The sequence below is a fragment of the Hypomesus nipponensis genome, chromosome 15 (genome assembly GCF_054491055.1).
Source record: "Hypomesus nipponensis isolate SF chromosome 15, ASM5449105v1, whole genome shotgun sequence".
Lineage (NCBI taxonomy): Eukaryota > Metazoa > Chordata > Actinopteri > Osmeriformes > Osmeridae > Hypomesus > Hypomesus nipponensis.
The window spans coordinates 5285476-5310051 of record NC_140375.1 but is presented as its reverse complement, the minus strand read 5'-3'; the positions used below and the strand labels follow the sequence as shown (position 1 = coordinate 5310051).

The 24576-nt window shown below is 45.7% G+C and overlaps 2 protein-coding genes across 5 annotated transcripts; one reads left to right on the top strand and one right to left on the bottom strand.

Moving 5' to 3' along the window:
* Window positions 1-121: 121 nt before the first annotated feature.
* LOC146257146 (cytochrome P450 2M1-like) lies at window positions 122-8151 on the bottom strand. 3 transcript variants are annotated; one of them, XM_084673723.1, is made up of 10 exons: window positions 8039-8151; window positions 7491-7586; window positions 3064-3226; window positions 2405-2554; window positions 2054-2217; window positions 1571-1747; window positions 1169-1310; window positions 875-1062; window positions 608-749; window positions 122-491 (listed from the first exon to the last, which is right to left on the bottom strand). In XM_084673723.1, the coding sequence occupies exons 1-10, from the start codon at window positions 8078-8080 to the stop codon at window positions 301-303; spliced, it is 1455 nt and encodes a 484-aa protein (XP_084529849.1). In that variant the 5' UTR covers window positions 8081-8151; the 3' UTR covers window positions 122-300. The 3 variants fall into 3 exon arrangements, with proteins under 3 accessions (XP_084529849.1, XP_084529850.1, XP_084529848.1); XM_084673724.1 differs by lacking the exon at window positions 8039-8151 and having other exon boundaries at window positions 7491-7604; XM_084673722.1 differs by lacking the exons at window positions 7491-7586; window positions 8039-8151 and adding an exon at window positions 5544-5872.
* clip3 (CAP-GLY domain containing linker protein 3) lies at window positions 7497-24576 on the top strand. Of its 2 annotated transcripts, XM_084673720.1 has the most exons (15): window positions 7497-7631; window positions 11273-11425; window positions 12157-12296; window positions 15342-15435; window positions 15836-15997; window positions 16709-16827; window positions 17189-17425; window positions 17726-17776; window positions 18562-18697; window positions 19296-19442; window positions 19793-19924; window positions 20099-20222; window positions 20602-20660; window positions 21020-21092; window positions 21251-24576. In XM_084673720.1, the coding sequence occupies exons 2-15, from the start codon at window positions 11293-11295 to the stop codon at window positions 21303-21305; spliced, it is 1662 nt and encodes a 553-aa protein (XP_084529846.1). In that variant the 5' UTR covers window positions 7497-7631; window positions 11273-11292; the 3' UTR covers window positions 21306-24576. The 2 variants fall into 2 exon arrangements, with proteins under 2 accessions (XP_084529846.1, XP_084529847.1); XM_084673721.1 differs by lacking the exon at window positions 17726-17776.

Here is a 24576-nt window from a genome sequence, read left to right as displayed (position 1 = left end):
TTGCATATATGCATCTCAATCTACTGGAGATCATATTACTGTTACTCTACGTATTTATGTAAAAACATGAAATGCAGGAGTAAAACAGCGTGAACAGTATATTACTGAAACAAAAAGAGTATCCTGTCAGTAGTCATTTTATTTTTGTACCTGATATAGCTAGACACAACAACAGCTGCAATGATAAGCCTACACAGCATTCAGCCATCTCATCAGGGCTTTATGAGAAAACACCATGAGCCATGGGACACAACCTCCACCAACCCAGGATGTGTATGTGTGTGTTCATATATGTGTGTGTCACTCCTCTCTCCTGGGTTTGATAAAACACTCGTAGATGGGCGGCTGGCGTCCAAAGCTGGAGCATTTGGATGTGATGTCGATCTCCTCAGAGGGCACAGTGCCCACAAACGTGAAGCGCTGCAGCAGAGAGGTGAAGAAGAGGAAGAGCTCCACCCTGGCCAGACCTTCTCCTGGACACACGCGCTTCCCTACAGGGGTCAAAGGTCAACACACTCAGTGACCTAGCAAAGGCAGAGGTACACATATTTTTATGTAAGGTGTTCAATAACAAGAGTAAATGTATGTGTAAATTTCTAAACTTTACCCATCCCAAAAGCAAGGAATGCATCGTTATTCTTGAAGCTTCCGTCTTCATCCAGGAAGTTCTCAGGGTCAAATTCTTGGGGGTTCTTGAACAGTTCTGGGTCTGAAAGGGCCGAGGACAGCAGAGGAAGGACCATGGTGCCCTGGACCAATCACAGGACACTATCTCAACCGCCTTTCATGACATCACTTAGTTGACAAAAGAGTAGAGGTGTTTAGTAGATACGCATGTTTTAAGGGACATTTCACAGAGAGTTGCATGTTTTACCTCAGGTATGAGATAGTTGTGAAACTCTGTGTCCCTCATGACTTTGTGAGGAACAGAAGTTGGGGCCAGGTCCATAAACCTCTGGACTTCATGGATGACTGCGTCCGTGTAGGGCATCTTAGACCTGTCATCCATCCGAGGTATGCGACTCGAACCCACCACCTCATCTATCTCCTTCTGAACCCTCTCTGAGAGAGGAAGACAGAGAGGAGGGTAGAGAAGTGGACAGCAGAGGAAAACATGACCTTGCAGTTGATCCAGACTAACCAGGAAAGGCATGTTCTGCTAGGTTACCTTGGATGTGAGGGAACTTTATCATCATCAGGAAACCCTGGCTCAGTGTAGAGCTGGTGGTCTCAGTCCCTGCTGAAAACAGGTTCCACGTGTTCGACAGCAAGTTCTCATAGTGGAACTCTGAATCTGGAAAGGCTTTATTCTACAGTTGGAGAGAACAGGAGATTACTGTAACTCAGTCCTCATCCATCAATAGGCATACAAGGACATCTGGTGGTGAGCTGATGCAATCACACCATGTTTTCAAACAGCACCGAGTTGACTGAGCATCACGTAACATGGGCCAAATGTCTGTATGAAGATGTGACATTCATTAAGCTGCAACCTCCTAACAACACTTGATGGCATTACGGTGGGCTGAAAGAGCCTCTATCATCCAGTGGAATATCTCCATCTCTGTACCTTCAGTATCTCAGCCAGGAAAGCCTCTATGAAGTCCTGGGGGTCTGAGGGGTCCATGGTTTTGAGCCGTTTGTCAGCCTCCCCTCGTAGATACTGCCTGGCCTGGTCCAGAGTGCGGAACATGTCCTGGTGTGACCCCGGGATACAGCCCATGATCTTAGGGAACGTGTTATATAACTGTACAATAACACAGACACAGGAGGGGGGAGGGGGAGGGGGGAGGGGGGAGGGGGGAGGGGGGAGGGGGGAGGGGGGAGGGGGGAGGGGGGAGGGGGGAGGGGGGAGGGGGGAGGGGGAGATATGGGGAAAGGGAAGGGTGTTTTTGTTTAATTCATGATGGTGACTGACACCTTATTTTTGTTATGCAGTGCTATGTATCTATGTATCAGTAAATACTAACATATTGAGGGATCGTCTTTGTAAAAGGTCTCGAATTTAAGGACCTTAATCTGACCAAAATGTATCGCAGGTCATTTTCCCTACCACTCCAATACGTCTGTTGAGAATATTGAAGTAATCGTCCATAGCCTTGTAGATCAGGGTGAAGTTGGGGTCATCGTGTTCATATCTGTGGCCAAAGACTATCGAGCAGATCACATTGGCCACAGAGTAGCACAGGTGGTTTTTGGGGTTTATCTTGGTCAACTCTGAGAGATGCAAAAGAAGGGTTTGGTTTCTTCATTACTTTCTTCCAAATAAAAAATTGCTGATTTTTATCACACGCAAGCTGAGATAATGGAGAGGAAATAAAGCATATCAGGAGTATCTGTCAATTAGCAATTAGATTCCTTACTCAGTTATAATGGACTCTTATCTGGGGGTGAAACTCTGTACCTCCTAACAGGCTGAAGGACTGAACCAGACACATGGCCTCCTCCTGTACCCTCTCCTCAATGCTCCTGCGACCCATCCCAAAGTTCTTCAGCGTGGACAGGGTGAACCGCCGCATTACCTTCCAACGGTGCCCACTGGCCACCAGCACTCCTGCAGGACAAGGAGGGTAATGACAGGCCAGAGTGAGGATCAGGTCGGAGAATGTGTCCGTTTTTACAAACTATTGAGCAACACACAGTATTCATAAAACATTTGGAAAAGGCCTTTGGAAAACTTGCAAACCATTTTTTGTACTGTTCAACATACTCCGTGTCATCGGATGCTTGTCCTAAACGCTGACAAAACTAATCGTAGGGTGATTTCCAAACCCCCAAAAAAGACTGTAATGGCATTTTTTGACATAGTTACAATATCTATGTTTCTTTAAGCGGTAAAAAGTAAGTTCCTTTGTTATGGACAGTCGAATGTAAGAAACTGAAGCTCTGTGGTATGGTTTACTCTGTAGAAGGGACACTCAGATTGTCTTAAAGTATTTACGACTGATCTAATCAACAGCCAGCAAAGGCACTAAGTTGGGGGAGTGGAGTCAGGATTAGTCAAGTTGACCCCTTTGCCCTGGGTTCATGGCAGCAGTGTAACCTGGGAGGCTTCCCTCCTACCGAATCCTTTGGTGATCCTCATGATGAGGGGGTAGGTGGCCCGGCCGCTGAACTCATCCCCCTGGTTGACCAAGGCCTCCTTCAGGGCCTGGTAGCCAGAGATCACCACCACAGGAGTTGGACCCAGCCACACGGTGAACACAGAGCCATACTGCTTGGACATCTGACCAGGGGATGGGGTGAGGAGAGATGAAGAGTGGGGGTACGGTATGAGGGGAGGGGGGGGGATAGGGGAAAGAAGACAAATGAGTATGTTATGAAATGGGTAGGAGTGAGAGAAACATGGGGGGTAGAGAGCAAGAAAAGGTCATGTGTAAAGGTCTTATAGGCATAATGACTACACTATCTGTTGAAGCGTGTTCTCTCATTTTACTGATGCACTCCCACTAATATGCCCTTTTGTTGTTGTTGGCTTAGGAGGCAAAACAGTCGGGTGAAGTCAGGAAAGTTGGGATATTAGGTCAAATGGGACAATGTCCTTTACAGGAAACAATAATTTGGTTTGATCTGAGAGAACTTTGATGGGCAGAGCAAAGGCTTAAAAATGTAGGCTACTGGCCGCAAAACTTCAAAGTATTAAATCAAGCAGGAAGCCCAGGAAATCAAACGGTTGTTAGAAGATCTCCAGAGATGCAACAAAGGCCTGATGGTGACCTTGTGTTAGAACATTCTGTTTATCAAGTAATGCACATATTCTGTGAAGTCATGGAAGTTAATTACTTGCGGCATGCTGCAAGGACACAAATCGTCATGGTGGTACAAAGTTTGTCTGCTAGCCTGTCTCCATGCTAACCATTTAAACAACACCACTTTCAACAGTCATTGGTTCATACACAGACATCATACAGACATGCAGTTGACCTATATCTCCTCTCATTGGCTAACTCCCTTGCATAGATCTTGTGCGTGTGTGTATGTGTGTGCTTGTTTCGACATCAACCCTGGTTGAAACACAATAGCAGAATCTCCGGCCCTGGTGTCGTAAAAGCTCCTCCTCACAGGTGACAAGCCAATGGTCACCAGACCTTGTGTCTCCACTCAGCTCTGTCGAACAGTGTCTCCTTTACACAAACAAACCCCCAACATCTTCTAGTCTTAGTCACACAGAGTCAATAACAAATGCTCACCCTTCCCCCAGGGTAATAAGATAAGAGTCCGTAAGTTAACTAAGCGAGTGTTAACTTAGAGGTAGTTCCTCTCTGCACACATGTAATGTTGAACACAGTATCATTTGATACAGAATAAAGAGTTACATCTTTGAATTTTCTGACACCTTGTGAACACAAACTCAGTTGTGCAAAAACTATCCAAAAGAGCTGCAGAGAACATGATCTGGCCTGGGCAGGAACAGACTTAAAGTTGCATTTCAAATGTATTATCAAATGTGTTCATTACTCAAACCAAGTCATGGGCTGCTGGAAGAAGAGGATGGGGAAATTGAAGAGGAAAGGGACTGGCAACGTCACAACAGCTCTGATGAGGATGAGGCAGAGATTGGGACACTAACTTGACTTGAATCAGACTCAATCCACAGTTGTAATCGCCTGAGACCTGACCTGACGGCATACAATTTAGATTCATTGTCCTGGTCACTGCAATGTTAGAGACACAGTGTGTATTGATGTGTTACAATGTGTATTGACGTGGTCTCTTTCCTTCTGATGGCCCTGAATAGAGCGGGCAAACAAAGCATGGTAGGCTACAGGCGTTTGACTGCAGCAGAGCACTGTTATTTGTATTTGTCTGAGAGAACACTTGGCAATTCATGGCATGGGTGAGCTGGCTAACGTTTTCTGGATTGCTTTTATTTAGATTGGTTATGTATTCACTGTTAGGTAAACAGTGGAGAGGGCCATTGGCTCTCGATTTTTTTCTTCACAACTCAGCAGTTCTGTTAAAACTCTGGCTTATTATTTTTCATGAAAGTTGACTTGTGTAGTTGGACTAGTTAATGTTTACTTAGTGGCTGTAACGAGGACTTTGATTGACAGTTAGGACATTCTGAAGACGAATGTCGGATCAAATAAACGTAACTTGTAAAACTAATTGAATGTACTATTTATAAATGGAGCAGATGCTTGAATAACGGAGTAACCTGTACTTACTGTATGTCGCTCTAGATAAGAGCGTCTGCTAAATGACTAAATGTAAACCTGGCTCCGTCGTTCTCACCCGGCAAGGCGACGTGACGTTAGGCATTGTGATAATGATGAGTTACTATTGTGATAATGACGCGCATTGCTTTATCATTAGGCCTACTTACTCTTTTGTTAATGCCATCATGGTGTTACCTGATATAACGTTCCATAACCCATAACAATATTGGGTGGTTATATCAGATAATTTATGAATCTTTGCTCCAGATGAACAAGTCAACAATCTACTAACGTCTTGATGTCACTAATTATAATATAGAAATTACGTTTGTCAGGTTATTGCAAAATTATTAAATATGTGTAAGCTTAATGCTTCTGACCAACCTCAACGTAGAATTTGTAGGGAGCTTTCATGTCCATCTGTAGCAAGTTTCCTAACAGAGGCACCGGAGGTGGACCCGGCGGTAAACGTCCAGAAATGTGTTTTCCACGGTTCTTCAACTGGAGGATACAAAGAACAACAATTGCCAAAACGACTGATACAAAGTTCGACTGGATCATCTGTAGCAAATCCATCTTCAGTAGAGGAATGCGCACTGGTTAACCAAAACTGCGTTCTCTGCGTTGGTTCGTTCGTTGTGGTTTCTCAACGCACCAGCAGTGTTTTATCTAAACTCTGGGTGAGAATAAACTAGGCTATTTCACGTGACTATGGGGAATCCTGGAGTACGAATCAAAATTATTTGGGGTTGACTGTGTTTTCATACTAAGAATTATTTTCTAATCTGTAAACTTTAACTTTTTTGTAATCTTGTAGCGCTTGTCCATAGATGCGGGTGACATCAGCGAGGAGTGTGGACAGGTGTTGAGAGTGAGTTAGATTAGTTTCATACTTCATCAGACCAACTGGTCTGTCCCCCCACTGGACATTGTGTCTTCTCATTGTATATTCTGCCCACCCTTGTATGCCCCCCTCCCGGAAATGAGTTTCTGCAACTTGGGATGTCTGAACTTGCAATGCTTCAAAACTCGCTGACTTCCATCAAAATAAACATTCGTGAGTCTGAAACCGGGAGCTTTAAGGGCCAAACTTGACTAACGAAAATTAAAGAATGTTCTTTAAAAAAAGGTCTTACAGTAATAGACCTTTTTTACACGCAGAACTTTTTTCTTATTTTTATTTACAAGAATGCTGCTTGGTGTTGGTGGCAAATAATAATTGATGTTTATCATTTGAAGGTGTTTGAGGTGAAAATGTCCCCCCCCAAAAAGAAAACATTTGGAAGATTCGAGATCGTGAATCTCCGTAAAATCCGAGTCCGGGTGATGACGTGTGATCGTTAAAGAAAAAACGTTTTTCTGTTGATAAAAATGAATTGGAGGAATTTGCGTATAAACTGCACGTAAAACTGGGATTTGGATATGGCATGCAAAATAGAATTGTAAACCCGTGTCATGTACGCAGAACTATGAGACTCGGTTGGGCCTCCAGGGAAATCTATTCCACCTGTGTTCTCGATGTAAAAGACTGATGCATAGCTGAAACTTGTTATACATAATGCCCACAGTAACATACATCAGCATCACTGTATTGCTTTATAAATGAACAGACTGTAATATACAGGGGGACCCTGTATATATTACCACTTTCATCAGGCCTCCAGGGCAATCTGTTCCCCCTGTGTTCTCAGTGCAGAAGACTGGTGTATAGGGTGAAACTTGCTATACATAATGTTCACATACATCACCAGAATCATTATATTACTTTACAAATGGCCAGACTGTAATATTTAGAAGACTGACCGATCGCAGAAAGTTGAATGCATTCCTATTCTCATTCCGTCTAAGAAATTCCGTGCTGACGAACTGTCCTCCAAACTGACGATAAATATTGGACTGACCTGGGATTGAACCTGCATGACGAAGCACTGTGTTTTAATGTTGCATTGACTATGTACTGTGTACAGATCATCCTTTTCTCCTTCTCACCCACCCTCTTTCCTCCTCTCTTCCTTCCTCCCTCTCTTCCTCCCCAGACCCAGAGTTCCCTATCAGCATGACAAAAGAGACCGGCGGGGAGGTGGAGGCCCAGCCTGTCTCTGAGTACCAGAGCCCCGTCCACGAGCCTGGCTAAAGACCCATGATGCATCTTTGCTTTATAAATGTCCAGACTGTGAAAACCAAAGTTGAAATCCACATAGAGGAATACTGTAAAAAAAGTTAGGCCTACACATTTGCATAACAATCTTTGAACTGTGTGTAGCGTGTGCTTGTTTGTAGGCTGTTTGTGGAGGAGAGGCTTGTAGTGGTCCATGAATGCGCGTGACTCACATCCGTGACGCAGGCAGAGAGATTTCGAGCCTTCCCTCTCATCGCAGCAGCATCTTCAGCACCATCTCTGTTCTCCATAGCGAGACCGCAACAAATCTGCCGAGAGAAGCTCGAGATAATCAAACCGAGGCTTGTTTTCAGGTGAGACAGTGATTATGTTTGATTAATAATGTGACGTGTTCATACGCTAATTCAGTGGGGCAGATGTTATATGTTTTAGTTTTTCATTACGGCGTTCCTCGGGTTGCATGCTGAACTCAGAAAGATGGAGAAGCCATGAGACGCTGTTCCATTGAATCCCCTTGGATGAATTTGTTTATTCTCTCGGCCATTGTAGGTTACACAACATGACAGATACTAAAGAAAATGCACCTATTTTATGATCAATGTGGATGCAATTTAATACGCGTGGATTTATTTCGAAGCATTTTTCTTATTGTTTGTTAACGGGGCGTTTTTCTCCCCCACCTCCGAGTAGAGTAGCCTACATGCCACACGCCCTCCACTACGCACATTCGCAGGAGTAAAAATACATACATTTCTCTTACACTGCTAATAGCCGGAATCAATATGAATGAATAGCCTATCATTCATTATCCTTCACGTTTTGCACGAAAGTGTTTTTCACGACACTGAAACGTCAACGACCCTCTTGTGGTATTGTGTTTATAAAATGGAGGAGTCCCTCTCGCGCTCTGCTTTTCTCTCCAGCACTAGACTGAATCCTTGACATAATTTTAACCGGCTGTAGTGGAACACACACATAATAGTTTGTTTTGATAATTTTAGAATGACTTGGCATAGGCCTACATTCAGTATTGACAGGAAGTAGCATGGTACATTATCATTTTGAACGGCATGAGAAATAGTGGAGAATCGAGGTGTCCAATTTAAGATCATATTGAGCAGAAATATTATCAACATTCACCGTCTTCATCACCAAAATATGCACCTTCGACATTTTAAATTGATGGCCATAGCGATGAGAAACGAATTGTGCATGGGGTTTTATTACTTAACATGACCTATGTGATCTCTGGGACCTGCGTCGACAGTTATCTCAGCATCTCTCCGTGTTCTATCATAGTCTTATGAGTACAGTTGCGTAACACCGTTGCACATGACTGAGTTAATTAGAAACCTTGTTTTTTTCTTATCTCAAATCTGCACGTAAATGCTTGCGCCACTTGTGGTTTGACCAAACAGTTTTTAAGTTCCTTAAAATCAAATGATATGCCATAAATAAACGACAAGGCTAATAGGTTACAGGCTGTATCATCTACTTTATGTAGTAGGAACATTTAACCTCCTGTAGACAATATTGATTGTGGTGAGAACCAGATGGTTCCATATGCATAAAGACAGATGAAAGATAGACTCTGAATCAATACCTTTCACACACCCAAGGAAACTTAGCAGAGGAATGTAAAATAAGCAATACTAAAATGCAGATACATCAAAAAAGAACACATTGACATTGCCTAGATATTCACATGACCATTCTCATGCTACTCATAGATATTCAAATGCCAACCATGGATGTACTCCACAATACCATGGAGGGACAATGATAACAGTAACTGAAAAGACACACAATCAATAATCCCAATCACATCCCCTTCTCTTTCTTTGCACTGATAGTTAACTTCAAATCATTTGGTCTAAGATATGTGCCCTGGTCAGCACGCTTGGTTAGTTAAAATGGGCTGCCCTCAATATGATGCAATGCAGAGAAACAGGCGGTCAGTATAGTCTGTGTACTTAAAGCTTTAACCCTGTCTGCCTGGTTATCTCCGACAGTACAGTGGCTGTGTTAGAATCACAGTACAGTATGGCTGTGTTAGTATCAGCACAGGATCTGTGTCTGACTGGGTTTAGTTGTGTCTGACTGGGTTTAGTTAACCCTCTCTCTCCAGCTGCTGATACAAATCTAGAACAGTCTGGTGAATGGATGGGTTCAAATCCCGTCAAATTTAATTAGTCATGACCTTTTTACTTTCAATGTCACAGAGCAGGAGCTATAACCAACCTAAACCCTTAAAGAAGATTGTATGTCTTTTGGATGAACCCTATAGTGCTGTAGTTGACTGAATGATATGCAGAGTTTATGTATACATGAAGCTTACTGACCAGAGCTTGTGTATATGCCAACATTTCATCCTATTAACTGGTGTTGGCAGTCAGACTACACATCTGGTTTATGGTATGGGATAAGAAGCTATGCAGACTGTCAACCCCCCCCCCCCCCCACACACACACAGACACACACACACACTCAAACGCCCCTGCCACACATACACACATACTCAACCTTTGTGTATCTACTGTACGTAGAACTAAGCTGGCCTTGAGCACTGGCTTGTAGGGCAGCTATGAACCAGATGGTGCTTACGTTCATGATGTCTCAGTATTGATATTCTGACATGATGTCCTCTCCATAGAGGCCCAAAAGCTTTAGTGTGATCAGCACCTCTGACATTAGTGCTGTCAAATATCTGATACATGCAGGAGGATACTCAGGGTGGATGGACGAGAGCGAGCGCCTGCGCTAATGTAGCTCTGAACTGATGATGGACGTTAGCAGTTAGAATTAGCTTGCCGAGCACTGAGAGGTGGGCATCAATTAGCATTGTCTCCTGACTCTGGTTCAGCTGGTTCAGCTGCGGCAGCAAGCACACACGTACACACATGCACACACACGTGCACACACACACACACACACACACACACACAGGCCCTAGAGCAATCTGTGACTCACTCACTGCCCCCACGCACTCACACACTCCCCCTCTCTTTTTCTCTCAAAATGACAGAAATGACAACAGCACGCTTCCAAATGTATCAGTCAAGTGGGATTAATCAATAACATATATATAATTTTACAATAATAACAGGGAGATGGTAAACTTCAAAAGCACAGCTTCTCTATGGAGACACCCTTGTTTTTGTAATAGTTCAGCGCAAGGAGAGAAAGATCTAAGATGTTATAGAACAGTTCCTGCTCATAAATCTGTAATGTAGTGAGCTTTTGTCTTTCTGAGAAACCTGGTTGTTTCTTACGACAGTGTGTGAACCTTTGCCCCAGTGTTTTTCCATTGAACTGCAGTTTAGTTATTTGATTCTATTCACCATGAGGACACGTCAATAAGTCTTCCATGACCCATTACCCATTATACTCTACTATTCTCTCTCTCTCTCTCTCTCTCTCTCTCTCTCTCTCTCTCTCTCTCTCTCTCTCTCTCTCTCTCTCTCTCTCTCTCTTTCTCTCTCACACACACACACACACACACACACCACACACACACACACCACACACACACAGGCCCCAGAGTTGAACATAGAGCCTGGCCCAGGGCCCTAAGGGAAGAAGGGATGGAAGTATGGAGAAAAGAATGAAGGGAGAGAAGGAGAACTGGATTGGGATGAAAGGAGGAAGGGATGGTGAGAGGGATGGCACCTGCTGGCTGGAAGCAAGCCAGAGAAACGCTGCCATGGGAACCAATGAGCCTCAAAGGGAATGACCCTCTGTAGTTCCAACTGTCCGATCAAGGAAAGTTGGCTGCATTCAGATTTTCATTCCATCTAATAAGAAATTCCGTGCTGATGAACTCTCTGTCCTCCAAACTGACAATAAATATTGGACTGACCTGGGATTGAACCTGCATGATGAAGGACTGTGTTTTAATGTTGCATTGACTATGTACTGTGTACAGATCATCCTTTTCTCCTTCTCACTCACCCTCTTTCCTCCTCTCTTCCCTCCTCCCTCTCTTCCTCCCCAGGCCCAGAGTTCCCTATCAGCATGACAAAAGAAGAGACTGGGGAGGTGGAGGAGGAGGCCCAGCCTGTCTCTGAGTACCAGAGCCCCGTCCACGAGCCTCGCAAGAGACCCATGGTGCACCCCTCTGCCCAGGCTCCGCTCCCCAAGGACTACGGTGGGTCCTGGTTCTGATCTCAGTACTGGTCCTGGTTCTGGTCATAATATTGGTCTTATTGATCAGTTTGGGGTTTACTAGACAAAATTATCTCTCCCGCCTTGTGAATTCAGAGAATATGCCAAATTGGTGATAGCTATTGGTGATAGATATGGGTTCTCATTACTGTGAAGAGCCTGTGGAATAAGACATGTTCAAGTCTGTTCTAATGAATACAGACTGGTTCTACAGGCCATCATGACCAAGAGGTTTGAGACTGAGGAAAATGACTAGCTTCTTTTATATTCTGTGCTAGCCTGCTCTGCTTAGCATGCAATATAGTGGTGCATGAAAACACTCACTTGAATAGCCACTCTGTAAAATCACAAATCATATTTAGCAGCGCACTGCAGTTTGGTGCTCACCGGTAACATGCGGGCTGTACGGACACCGCAAGAAACAACAAGAGAGGCAGAGGATGACAATGATGATGAAGAAGATGATGACGACGAAGAAGAAGAAATCATTAATCTGGTGTCGTTCTCTGCCCTCCTCATTCCCCTCCTCCTAACCTCTACGTCTCTTTCTCTACGCTTGTCTTCTGCTCCTGCTCCTCCCTTCCTCCCTCGTCTTTCCTTCCTTCCTCCCCCTCTCCTTCATCCCTCCGACCTCCTCGCTCCACCCTCACACCCTCACACCCTCTATTTCCCATCCTCCCTCCCTCCTCCCGTCCTCCTCTTCCCCCCCATCAGCCTTCACGTTCTTCGACCCGAACGACCCGGCCTGCTTGGAGATCCTGCTAGACCCTCAGACCACCATCCCGGAGCTGTTTGCCGTCATCCGCCAGTGGGTTCCCCAGGTGCAGCACAAGATCGACCTCATCGGCAACGAGGTGGGTGTCCGACAGGGACTCTAACCCCCGTCCTCCCTTCCTCCTTTCCCCTCCATGCCGGGCCTAGACCTCTCTGTGTCTGTTCATCGCTAGTCTGTCCATGTTTCTATCATGGATGTCCGGTACCGTGCAGGCTGAAACATACGATAACAGAAAGCCAAGAGGAGGGGCAGTGAACCGGAGTTGGACAGACAGCTAGATCCATTGATCTGTGCTCAGCTCGCCAGCCTGATTTTCCTGCTGTGGTATTGCTTGCTCGGCCAGCCAGGGAGATATAGTTTCCTGATCCAAGAAGGAGGCTGGGAGAAAGGACAAGAGTAGGAGGAGAGGATAGGAGAGGAGCGATATGTGTGGTAGAGGAGGGAGGGGGTTGGAGAGTGTGGAGAGTGGGTAAGAGAGGAGGGAAATGTAGAAGGGGAGGTGGAGAGGGGGAGTCTGGAGGCATTGTTATTGTGCTGTATGTGTCAGCAGTTGTTGCCCTTTCCTTTTCTCTGTCTCTCACCCTGTCTCTCTCTCTTTCCGTGGTTCTTTACGGGATTAGAGACGTCTTGTTACGCTGACCCAGTTACAGCCAGGCCAGGCTGGCGAGCCGAGCACAGAGAACAAAGGGAAGCCACAGCACACTCATCACAACAAGCTCTTTCTCTCCCCTCTGCAGCAGCACTGACTGGAGCACATTGAGGTCTGGCACAAGCCGGGAAGCTCTGGAGTCCAAAACTGTAGAAGAGCCGACATGATTTCAACAGCAGAGATGAATTCTAGCTGTTAAAAAAAGCAACAAAAATATTGAGCATTTTTTCACAGCGACAGAAGCTCCTAAACAGCCATTTTCAAGATTGTTTGAGACGTGTCAAATATTAGGAGGAGTCTCACAAGGAATCAGATGTTCCAGCATCTTCTCAGACAGATCTGATTTTCAGGGACCGACATGCAATCTCTCCTAGTGTAGGGATATACTCCTTCAGTCCCGAAGCTGCCTCTGCTCCGTCAGCCTGGGTGGGTGAGGTGGGTCTCCTTTGTTCTGGTCATGGTGTTTACATCATGTTGTTGATGATGAGGTGAAGCTTATGGAATAGCTATAATGTGAGCGTTGGAAGTGCTTTTGTGCGCCGGGATCTCTGTCTCTCAAATCCCTGAAAAGAGAAGAGGGCGAGAGGAGGAGGGAGGTATGTAAACAGTTTCCATAGCCCAGAGTTGTGTTGTTGTTGAGGAAGGGGAGGATGGTAATCTCTCTCTCCCTACCCTTCTCTCTTTCCCTCTCTCCTCTCTCTGTGTATCTCACAAATACGCAGAGAATTGTATTTTTCTCTTTGTCACTCTCGATGTTTGCTATATATACATATATTTATCTTTGTCTCTCTCTCACTCCCCCCCCCCCCCCACACACACACACAATAGAGTGGCAGAGGACTCCAGGCACTCTCAGTGACTATGGGATCAATACCAACACATAAACCAGCCCTGGAGAGTGGGAAACACACAATGAGAGTGTGTGTCTGTGTGTGCGTGTCTCTGCGTGTGTGTGTGTGTGTGTGTAATAGATGGCTGAGATAATAAGGCCTCTCCATTATCCAGACACACTATGCACTCAGATGGACAGTAAATCACTGAGTCTACACACACACACACACACCATTCTGGCAGGGCCACAACTATACACAGCCTCAGCCTCTGGGCCAAGTCACAGTGTCTGTAGAAGACAGACTGCAGAGCCAGTCTGGGATTCAGGACAGCCTCGTGGTAGCATGACAGCTAAGGAGATCTTTCTGGAAGACTTATGTTCACTGATAGACGTTCACAGTCATCTCTCTGTCCCAGGAGATAACCTGTCTGTGAAGAGAAGACACACACACCTGTACCTGCCTATATGTGAGCAGGGAGGATTTCAGAACTGTGTGTGTGTGTGTGTGTGTGTGTGTGTGTGGTGGGTCTGGCTAGAGACAAGTGTAGATGAAAGTTCTCCTTCTCTGTTGATTGACAGTGGTCGATAATGAACTGTCTATCCGCTGACAGTAGTCCTGGTGTATCTTCCTCCCTTCCTCTCCTCACTGTCATGTCTCTACTTTACTCAGTGGCGTTCTACTCCTGCTCCGTCCTTGGGGACACCACAGGATAGGATAGCAGACTCTAAGTGTACTGACTGGATGGATAACATGACTTTTTATGACCTTGGAGTCTTGTTCGAAAAAGGTGGCACTTGTATCTAGCAGCAATTTTTAGAAGACTAGCTTCAACGTGATTGCAATTCCCACCCGTCTTTTGAAGGCACGGCTCTGGTCTCTGGTGATGACTCAATCATGCAGAGGACTTCGACACAAAATATCAGTGGGAAAATATTAGTTAGGAGCTGGCTTATGCTTATACAAATACAGTCGGCTACCAGATTGGTAAGAACATTCCACTTAATAAGATTTCTTCAAATGATGTATCGTTTACTTAACTGAAGCCATTTATACTAGAAACAAGTCTGACAAAAAAAACAAAAAACAAGATGGTCTCACTCAGCTCGATGTACCGTTTTTGCAGTGCTCTGCTTCAGTCTTATGACTCAGCAGAAAACCTGCCCCTCCCCCTCCTGATTGATCCTCATCATCATCACAGCCAGGCGAGCTGGGCCTCGGCCCAGCAGCTGTGCTGGAGACACATCCTGCTGATTGGGGCTGAGCTGTGAATGCCTGACCTGTGAATGCCTGCTCGCGTTCACAAGGCGGGGGAAGCTCCTGTCACAGACACGCAGCTGTGAAAGGTCAGATAGGAAGGGGAGGACCGGCAGGCTGTGTGTCCTAGGCGCTGGAGGTACTCCGTGGTAGAGCCTTTGACTGCAGCTCAGGGGGTTGCCGGTTCAAATCCCCCCGTACGCAAGTTCCTCTGACATCCCTGCAGCTGTGAAAGGATTTGATATTCACTTTGTCTTTCTCTCCTCTCTCCTGTCTTCTTTTCCTCTCCTCTCCTTCTTCTCATCTCTCCCCTCCTCTCCTCTCTTTCTCACCCCCTCCCCTCCTCCCCCTTCTCCTCTCTCTGACCTCTCCTGGTTTCCTCTTACAGATCCTGAAACGTGGTTGCCATGTCAACGACCGTGACGGACTGACAGACATGACGTTGCTCCACTACAGCTGCAAGGCTGGGGCCCATGGAGTTGGTACGGACCTCTCACTCTCACCCACCTCTCTCTTCCTCTGCCTAACCCCCCTCTCCTGCTCACTCTCTCTTTCTATACCTCTCCTTCTGGCTCTCTCTCCTCCTCCTGCCCCTCCTTCTAGCTGTTGGTGCTTCCCTTGTGAGTTTAAAACAAAAATAACGCAACGTGTAGAAGTAGTAAGTGTATGCGTGAGCGAGTGATTGAGTGTACGTGAGTGAATGCCTGAATAAGCAGGTGAAGTAAATATTTTAAGACGAAACAACAACTCAATAAAACACATTAACAAATGAATATATGTGTGTGTATTTGTGTGTATGTGTGTGTATATATGTGTTTATATATATGTGTGTGTGTATATGTGTTTATATATATGTGTGTGTGTGTATGTGTGTGTGTGCAGGTGACCCGGCAGCAGCCCTGCGCCTGTCCTCTCAGCTGATCTCTCAGGGAGCTGACGTGAGTCTGAGGAGTCGCTGGACCAACATGAACGCCCTCCACTACGCCGCCTACTTTGACGTCCCAGAGCTCATCAGGGTCCTGCTCAAGGCCTCCAAACCCAGAGGTGTCTCTCTCTCACACACACACACACACACACACACACACAGGGGGGACGCTCTCTCTCTCACACACACACTTGCACACACATGCGCTCACCCATACACACAAGTCAAGACACTGAGCCAACTCAGCTCCAGCTCCTGTCATTGACCTTAGACCCCCACACTCCTCCGTAGAGACACTCACACACACACACACACACACACACACACACACACACACCAGTTACCCGCTTAAGTCCCTCTGGATAAGAGTGTCTGCTAAATGACAGGCCCTGCCTCCAGCCCCTCCAGCATTGACCCAGGTCCATTTCATTAAGCCCTCCATCGACCCACACACCTCCTCACCAAGCTGCTCATTGATTGGTCGGCTTCCACCCATTAACCCTCCTTTATCCAGCAGCCAGACTGGACTGGACCAGACCACCACTTGGTCTGAGTGCTCCTGGTACAGCCCAGGACCTGGGGTGGAGGGTTTTGGTGGGGGTCTGGTGGTACTCAGTAGAGAGGCAGGATCTAGCAGGTCTGGGGCTTGGATGGACATGTACAGCTGTGCTGTTCACTGGGTGTGTGTGTGTGAAGTCTGGCTTTATGAAGGCCTGGGAGACTTGAGAGGACTTCTGAGTATTGGTTTTTGCCTGATGTGCTGTACATTAAATGTGGGTGTGTGTTTGCGCACGTGCGTGTGTGTGTGTGTGAACGTATGCTCTCCACAGTGCTGAACTCGACATGCAGTGATTTCCACCATGGCACAGCTCTGCACATTGCTGCCTCTAACCTGTGTCTGGGCTCCGTCAAGTGTCTGCTGGAGCATGGAGCCAACCCCACTGTCAGGGTAAGAGCCAAAATGGCCGTCTATGTTTCTCTTACCCCGCTGTCAGAGTGACTCATGCTCCTCAGGGAAGGAGACAAAATGGCCGTGGATGTCTGAAACGTGTCTGAAAACTTAAATGTTCTCCTTTCTCTCCACTTTTTTGACATCTCTTTCCTTCCCTTCTCCCTCCCTCCCTCCCTCCCTCCCTCCCTCCCTCCCTCCCTCCCTCCCTCCCTCCCTCCCTCCCTCCCTCCCTCCCTCCCTCCCTCCCTCCCTCCCTCCCTCCCTCCCTCCCTCCCTCCCTCCCTCCCTCCCTCCCTCCCTCCCTCCCTCCCTCCCTCCCTCCTTCCCTCCCTCCACTCCCTTCCCGCCCCACCTCCAGAACGACAAAGGCCAGGGCCCTGCCGAGGTGGTGCCAGACCCCATGGACATGAGCCTGGACAAGGCCGAGGCGGCCATGGTGGCCAAGGAGCTGAAGCAGCTGCTGCTGGACTCTGTGCCTCTGAGCTGCAACCTGCCGCGGGCCACCCTGACCAACTACGACAACATCCCTGGGAACCTCATGCTGTCCTCCCTGGGGCTGAAGCTGGGGGACCGAATCTTGCTGGACGACATGAAGGTACGGGATGGAGGGTTTGGGGGGACAGAGGGGGTGGGGCGGTGATGGAGGGCGAGGGAGGGGACGAAGAGACGGATGAAGAGGAATGGAGAGCAAGATGGAGAGATGGAGGGAGAGGGACAGCACAGAGAGATGGAGGGAGAGATGGAGAGACTGAGGGAGAGGAGTGTGACGGAGAGGAGAGTGACAGAGGTGGAGGGAGAGGAGGCTGGGGTGGGGTGCAGGGTCTGGTGGTCTGTGTGGAGGTGACGCTGGACTGACACAGTGCATCGTGTGTTTCCACTTGTGTCACACATGTAGCTGCCACAACACTGCAGTGATGACAACTCATCACCTCCCCCTGAAAAACAGGTGGGTAGTCCTGCACCTGTCTGGATATTTACAGATCTACACCTGTATGTCCATCTAACATCTAATAAAACACCTATAGACTTACATCTGTCTGGATACTTACAGATCTACACCTGTATGTCCATCTAACATCTAATAAAACACCTATAGACTTACATCTGTCTGGATACTTACAGATCTACACCTGGATGTCTGTCTAACATTTAATAAAACACCTATAGACTTACATCTGTCTGGATACTTACAGATCTACACCTGTATGTCCATCTAACATCTAATAAAACACCTATAGACTTACATCTGTCTGGATACTTACAGATCTACACCTGGATGTGTCCATTTATTTTCTAGTTTATCGTTGAGTCTGTGTCTAACTCCGTTCATGCTAGACTGGTCTGTCAGTGGGGTCTCCTACTGTGTTTACTGGACTGAGTGGACCTGTAAAGTAACGATTCTCTATCCTGGTCGACGTTGTATGAGGATGAAATACCACCGTGAAGTCAGATATTAATAATGAGTTGACAGAAAACTCAAACTTGGTGGAACAGATAGAGGTGGTTGGGTGATGCTGTATCTCGTTAGTAAGATGACATTCCCACACATATATACAAACACATAGTGTATATATATATATATATATATATATATATATATATATATATATATATATATACCCACACTTAGATCACATCAGATCACACCACACACATAGACAAACACACGTACACACCACACACACACCACACACCCTCGCCCCTCTGACTGCCCGGTTGTGCCCCCGTCAGACCGGCACCCTGCGTTTCTGTGGGACAACAGAGTTCGCCAGCGGCCAGTGGGTGGGCGTGGAGCTGGACGAGCCGGAGGGCAAGAACGACGGCAGCGTGGGCGGAGTACGCTACTTTATCTGCCCCCCCAAACTGGGTACGAAAGGAACTTTGTACTTAAAAGTAGACTTACAAAGTACAAACAAACCTGGGGTGCGTTTCCCGATTACGATGGATCGTGGCAACGATCGAGCAAAAAACTAAACCATTGATATTTCTTACGTGCGTTTCCCAAACATGCTCGTAAGGAGTAGGGTAATCTATGCGCTTTAATGAGCTACAAATTTTCAACAGACACTATAGCTACGATGTCTTTGGGATCGGCCCGTAAAACTAAGATTCGTCCTACGATGGATTCTACGATCGACTTAGGCTTACGACGCTTTCGGGAAACGCACCCCTGATCTATTTATTTAGTCCTTTTTTTATCATTGATTTATTTTATCTTATCTAAGTTGTCTGTATATGTGTATCTGAAGTTCTATGTGAATATAAATTACACCTCCAATTGTGTAGAAAACGATCACTATAATGAACATGTATTAAGTTCTCATTGACTACATGAGATGTTAGTAGATAGGGCCATAATGCTACTCTCCGAGGAGATCTGCTCTGATGTGGTCAGTGTTGGAGGCCAGCTCCCATGCTAGCCAGCCCTCGCCTCATCCCTCCTAACTCTGCTTCCCCCTCTCCAGGCATCTTTGCCCCCGTGTCTAAGATATCCAAGGCCCAGGACCAGACCCCCTCCTCCGTCACCTCCACCCCCCGGACGCCCCGCATGGACTTCTCCCGCGTCACCGGGAAGAACAAGAAGGAGAAGAAGGAGAAGGGGAGAGAGAAAGGTAGGAGGAGAGCCGTCTCTTAGCGTCCAGCAACGGATGTTCAACGAGCACATCTGTGGATCATATCCTGTATTTAAATAATATCCTGAATCATATTGTTGTATATTTAAACTTTCTTTAGTGCTTTTTATTTTTACTATCTTAGCTGATTGGCTTAGCTTAGCTGTCTTGATAACTGTGGCCCATATACTGCCCAAACACCTGCTGCTTAGTAGCTCAGGCAGATATGAGATTGTATTTCAATAAGGTTCAAGACCTACAGGAGGTGATAGTACATGTCCATGTGTTTCTGGGGTTGTGGTTCAGGATTCCATGCTACATAAGGTTGTTTGTTTTGACATACTTTGCAGCCCTGAAGAAAAAGTCAGCATCAGTGGCCAGTGTGGACCCAGAGCTGCAGGTGGATGTGGGGGATCAGGTGCTGGTGGCGGGACAGAAACAAGGCACCGTGCGTTTCTACGGCAAGACCGACTTCGCTCCAGGTTTGATTGTTTACCTGTTTGTTTACCTGTTTTTAAACATCTGGCGTTCTGGGCTCTGCAAACTGCTGTGTAGGCTGAGCATTTTTTAATTCATATTTTCATATTTGTGTGTGTGTGTGCTTGTGTGCATGTCTGCCCGCATGTGTGTGTACCTGTCCGTGTGTGTGTGTCCAGGTTACTGGTTCGGGGTGGAGTTGGAGCACCCTACAGGGAAACATGACGGCTCCGTGTTTGGGGTGCGCTACTTCAGCTGCCTGCCCAAGTACGGTGTCTTCGCCCCCCCGTCCCGCGTCCAGAGGTACACCCCGCTCCCTCATGCAGATCACTCATCACATTGATTCAGTTCAATTCAAATCAAATCCCAGGTTATTTAGACTGTAGAGTCCTTTTTACAAGCAGTGTCAGAGAGGGCTTCATAGGTGCACACTTATTATCTGATATGCTACCATGAAGGCTGAGGCCTCTCTCTCTTTCTCTGTCTCTCTTTCTCTCTGTCTCTCTCTCTCTCCCTACCTTTCCTGTCACACTTAACTTCCAAACTGACCAATAAAGCATGAAAAATGCCTAAAAATGTATATCTTAAAAAGTGGATGTCACATTTCCTTTAATTGCGTACTAAAGACTAAGGTCGTTTTGACTGAGGTACTGGTTGTGAAATTGACTGGTGTTCTGTTCAGAATCGGAGGACCCAAGGAAGGAGACGCGTCCATGGTTAAGAAGGTCCACCAGGTCACCTGTAAGTACCAGTCCTCTTCCTCGTCCCAATCTTCATCATCACACACACATACTGGAACATGTTTGTTTTTACAGCCAGGGGCCTAGGTTTGTTTTGAAATGTGAGTGAGACGGCTCATAACTGAAGATGCAGCAGTTAAATATTATTTTCCTATCAAGGAGTGGGGGTGACAGATTTGCAGTTTTCATGCATAATGAAGCCGATGTGGGCTGATTACATCGCCAGATGGCTATGTGCCGGAGAGCTACCTTAAACAGCTTTCCTTTAACGAGTCGTTGCCGGATCGATAAGAATCAGACATTTTCCAGACTGACCTTTGACCTCCTGCTTAACTTTGTCTACTTGTTTGTTTACCGCAGTGTCGCAGCCCAAGCGGAACTTCAACGCGGTGAGGTCTCCCAAGGACATCACATCTGAGAGTTCAATATCCAGGTACTGCCTCCTGCTCCTCTGGGTTCACCCTGTCGCAGAACTGTAGACAGCCTGCTCTGGCCTTTCAATGCACACTCTCTAAGTATTGTCTAATGCTTCCTCCTATCTTCTGTCCTCCCACTCCGCCTCGCCCCATCCCCCCCCTCCCTCCTCTCCAGGTTGCTGTTCTGCTGCTGGTTTCCCTGGATGCTCCGTGCTGAGATGCAGTCCTAACCGTGCCCCCCCTCCCTCTCCTCCCCACTCCCCCTCCTCCTCCTCCGCTGCCACCAGACCAGCCTCACTCCTCCTCTTTCTGTCCATCTTTCAGTTCCGTATCTTTCTCTCAGTCTGATCTAACCAGACTGTTGCTGTTGACAGAATTACAATAGTGAACCTACACTCTTGCCCCCACGCCCCCCCTCCACTAATCCCTGCTCTTTGACCGCAGTCCTATAGCAAAACCTAGTGCCTTGAATGTAACTAATGCCCTGGAACCGCATTCCATTTCTGTAACCTTGGTGATTATAATTGTTACTCTCAAATCTGGGACTCGAGCCCTGCAAAAGAAATGATGTAAAAGACAGGATGTTAGTTAAGCCCCTTCTGAGTTCCCCACTAAGATATGGTAAGTAGTTTACCTGAGTCAGAGGACATCAGGTCTCAAGATGCTCGCTGTGTTTGGTAGATTAAAACTGTTTTGTCATTACAATTGTTTAGTAGAGATACAGAGAAAAGTGTAAGTAGCTTAATCACACTTTGCTGCTACTTTATTTATTTCTGCTGCTGCATAGTATTAACATTGTTTCCCTGGAGACCAAGAACCTTGCCCAATCTCAGATTAAAACCTTTTGTGAGATTATGTTTATTTTAAAATGTACAGTATAGGCACTACAAGTTAGGTTTTGTGTACTTGTTTCGGAAGAACCTTAGGCTTGATCAAAGACAGGGTTCTGATTCATTCCTAAAGAAAAGAAAAACATGCCAATAACATCCTGTATTGCATGTTCTAATCTCAGTGAAAAGCAACAACAGGGTTTACCATGTCACTGTCTAAATGTGCTTAGCCTTGTCTTCCGTTTTAGACTTATTCACAGTTAAATAGAATATATCCATACAGCAGTTACCTGCGTGTGTAATTGTTATGTGTTACCTCAGGGTTCTTGGTCTCTTTGAAACGTATCAAAACAGATCCTTACTGATCACCATTAATATGTTTAATGAACCAGGGTTAATTGTGACAGAGGGGGAGTATAGCTCAGTGGTTAGAGCACTTGACTGCAGATCAAAATGTGCGAATGTTGCAGGTTCAAATGCCCCCCTTTTACTGCACATTGCTTTGAATGGAAGCAATTTATTTTATAGAATTCATATATTTGATTGTTTATTAATAATAGAATCATTGTCCTGATATACATGATGTGGCTGGGCTTGAGCAGATGCACCACATAAAACCCTGATGTTATGTAGATCTGCAACATGTTAACCAAAATCGCTAACAACCCCAAAATACAGTGTAACAATGCAATGGAAAATGAGTTGAACAGACTGTCCATACAGGCAGATATCTAGAGCTGTCGTCTCCTCCACATCAGACAGCACAGACCTGACCCTGCATTCATGCTAGCAGAACTGCGTTGGTCCTGATTTGAATGCGTTTGAATCCCAATGTCAGCTTTGGACCGCAGGCCTCCCTTCCATGTCATGGTTCATAGTAAATGACTTTGTTTTGCCAATGATGATATCAATCCCAGTCTAACTCCTGGGGTATCCTGCTAGAAGCAGGAGCAATCTCATTAGATCCCACCTCCCTCTCTTCCTCTCTCTCCTTCCCCTCTCTCCTCCATCTCTCTATATAAGACTTTGGTTAAATTCTGTGAATGTGAACATAAGAAGACGAAGAAAAAAAATTGGACCATCTAAATCTCTTGTGTGCTTAAATGTTTCAATCTATGAGTGTGCATTTAAAAACAGCAATATTTAACCAGTGTACCTTGCTATGTGGATATGGTTGATGTCTTTGTGTACTCTAATGCACCATGTAAGCACACTAGGAAGGAGAAAAACACTAGTGAGTAGGAATCTTCTACTCTCTCTCTCTCTCTCTCTCTTTCTCTCTTTCTCTCTTTCTCTCTCTCTCTCTCTGTACACTGTTGTCGTGGGTGACATTCTGTGTTGAACAGCAAGAACACCCTGGTTGTCAGGGTGACTCGCACTGTGTAGTTTCAAGCTAACCGCCACATAGCCTACTCTGACCGCAGATGGGCACTTGTGCACGACATTCACTAAAGGATTATGGGTTCTGTCATCTTTAAACAGCCTGTGAAAGATGTTGCTCAACAATGATACAAGGGCATCACCATTATTCTAGATTAAACTGGATTTTGGATAAAATGTATTATTGGGCCACAGTCATCCACGCGGAAGAGGCCGCAGTTCATTTTAGAGGCTTAACGCTGGGCCAGAAGTCACTTTCATAATGATGTTTCATTTGGTAACCAAACCAACAAAATGTCTTACTTACTTACACACAGGTTGGCTTAGACATGGCTCTGGGCTTGGGCTCTTTACATGGCTCTAGACTAGCCCATGTGTGGGAAAACAAAACTTTTAGTTTTGTTTATTGTTTTCTAGATACCCTGGTGAAATAGTGTCAAATCATGCCTTCCAGTTTATTTACTGTTGCAAGCATTGGTGGCTACTTAGATTAATTATCCACGCCATTAGGCCTACTAAAGGTCTTGCTTGGTTCCTGAGTAACACTCAAGTTGTCAAACAGCGTATTTTCTTTATCTTTAAAACATATAACTAAATGAATATAACATGGTGTAACATTGTGCATAGGCTATTTACTAACCCAAGGTTTGGCAAAAAAAATCCCAATTCACGAGACTCAAGTTCATTTGTCCGACACTGAAATGGACCAAAATAATGGTAGATTGTGTTTATGCACGTGGTGTGTATTTCTCAATAGCGGAGCCTATGTTGAACATGACTAGGTGTTCTGACTATGATCTGCCGGTAGATGTCGCTGTTGTACCACTTCGTCATCTTCTGTACAAGTAAATAGAAAAATCCCCTTGAATATTAGGCTATTCGAGGATAATATGCCATTTGATTTTGAACTTTGTGTTGTATGGTCAGTCTGAAAATGCTGTTAATCTTAATCCTTGAATAATAACTAACTTTGGTCAGTTAAATTAGTTGAAACACGTTTTAACAACTTGTTTGTCTTAAAATATTTATTTTTATCTTCCTGTTTTATAAGTGTGTTTGAGTCTGTATGTCCCCCAAAACAGGTAACAAAGTCAAGAGCATTGTCTGTGTTCACCCCTCATGTTGTCATGTTTTATTTATGATGATAAAGAATTTGGGGGGAAGACTGTTGGATTGAGTTCTGTTGTCATGGTAAAAAATCAATGCATGCTCTGTAAGTATTTTCTGACGGCTCCTTTTTTCCAACTCTGTATCTCAGCATGAAAATGCTTATAATGACAACTATGACTAT

Coding starts and splice junctions, on each gene's coding strand:
- LOC146257146 (XM_084673722.1), bottom strand. CDS start 5,735: ATGGATTTGCTACAGATGATCCAGTCGAACTTTGTATCAGTCGTTTTG. Junction 3,227..5,543: donor CCTACAAATTCTACGTTGAG/GTTGGTCAGAAG, acceptor TCCCCTGGTCAG/ATGTCCAAGCAGTATGGCTC. Junction 1,748..2,053: donor TCAACAGACGTATTGGAGTG/GTAGGGAAAATG, acceptor GTTATTGTACAG/TTATATAACACGTTCCCTAA.
- clip3 (XM_084673720.1), top strand. CDS start 11,293: ATGACAAAAGAAGAGACTGGGGAGGTGGAGGAGGAGGCCCAGCCTGTC. Junction 15,998..16,708: donor CAAGGCCTCCAAACCCAGAG/GTGTCTCTCTCT, acceptor TGCTCTCCACAG/TGCTGAACTCGACATGCAGT. Junction 20,661..21,019: donor GAAGGTCCACCAGGTCACCT/GTAAGTACCAGT, acceptor TGTTTACCGCAG/TGTCGCAGCCCAAGCGGAAC.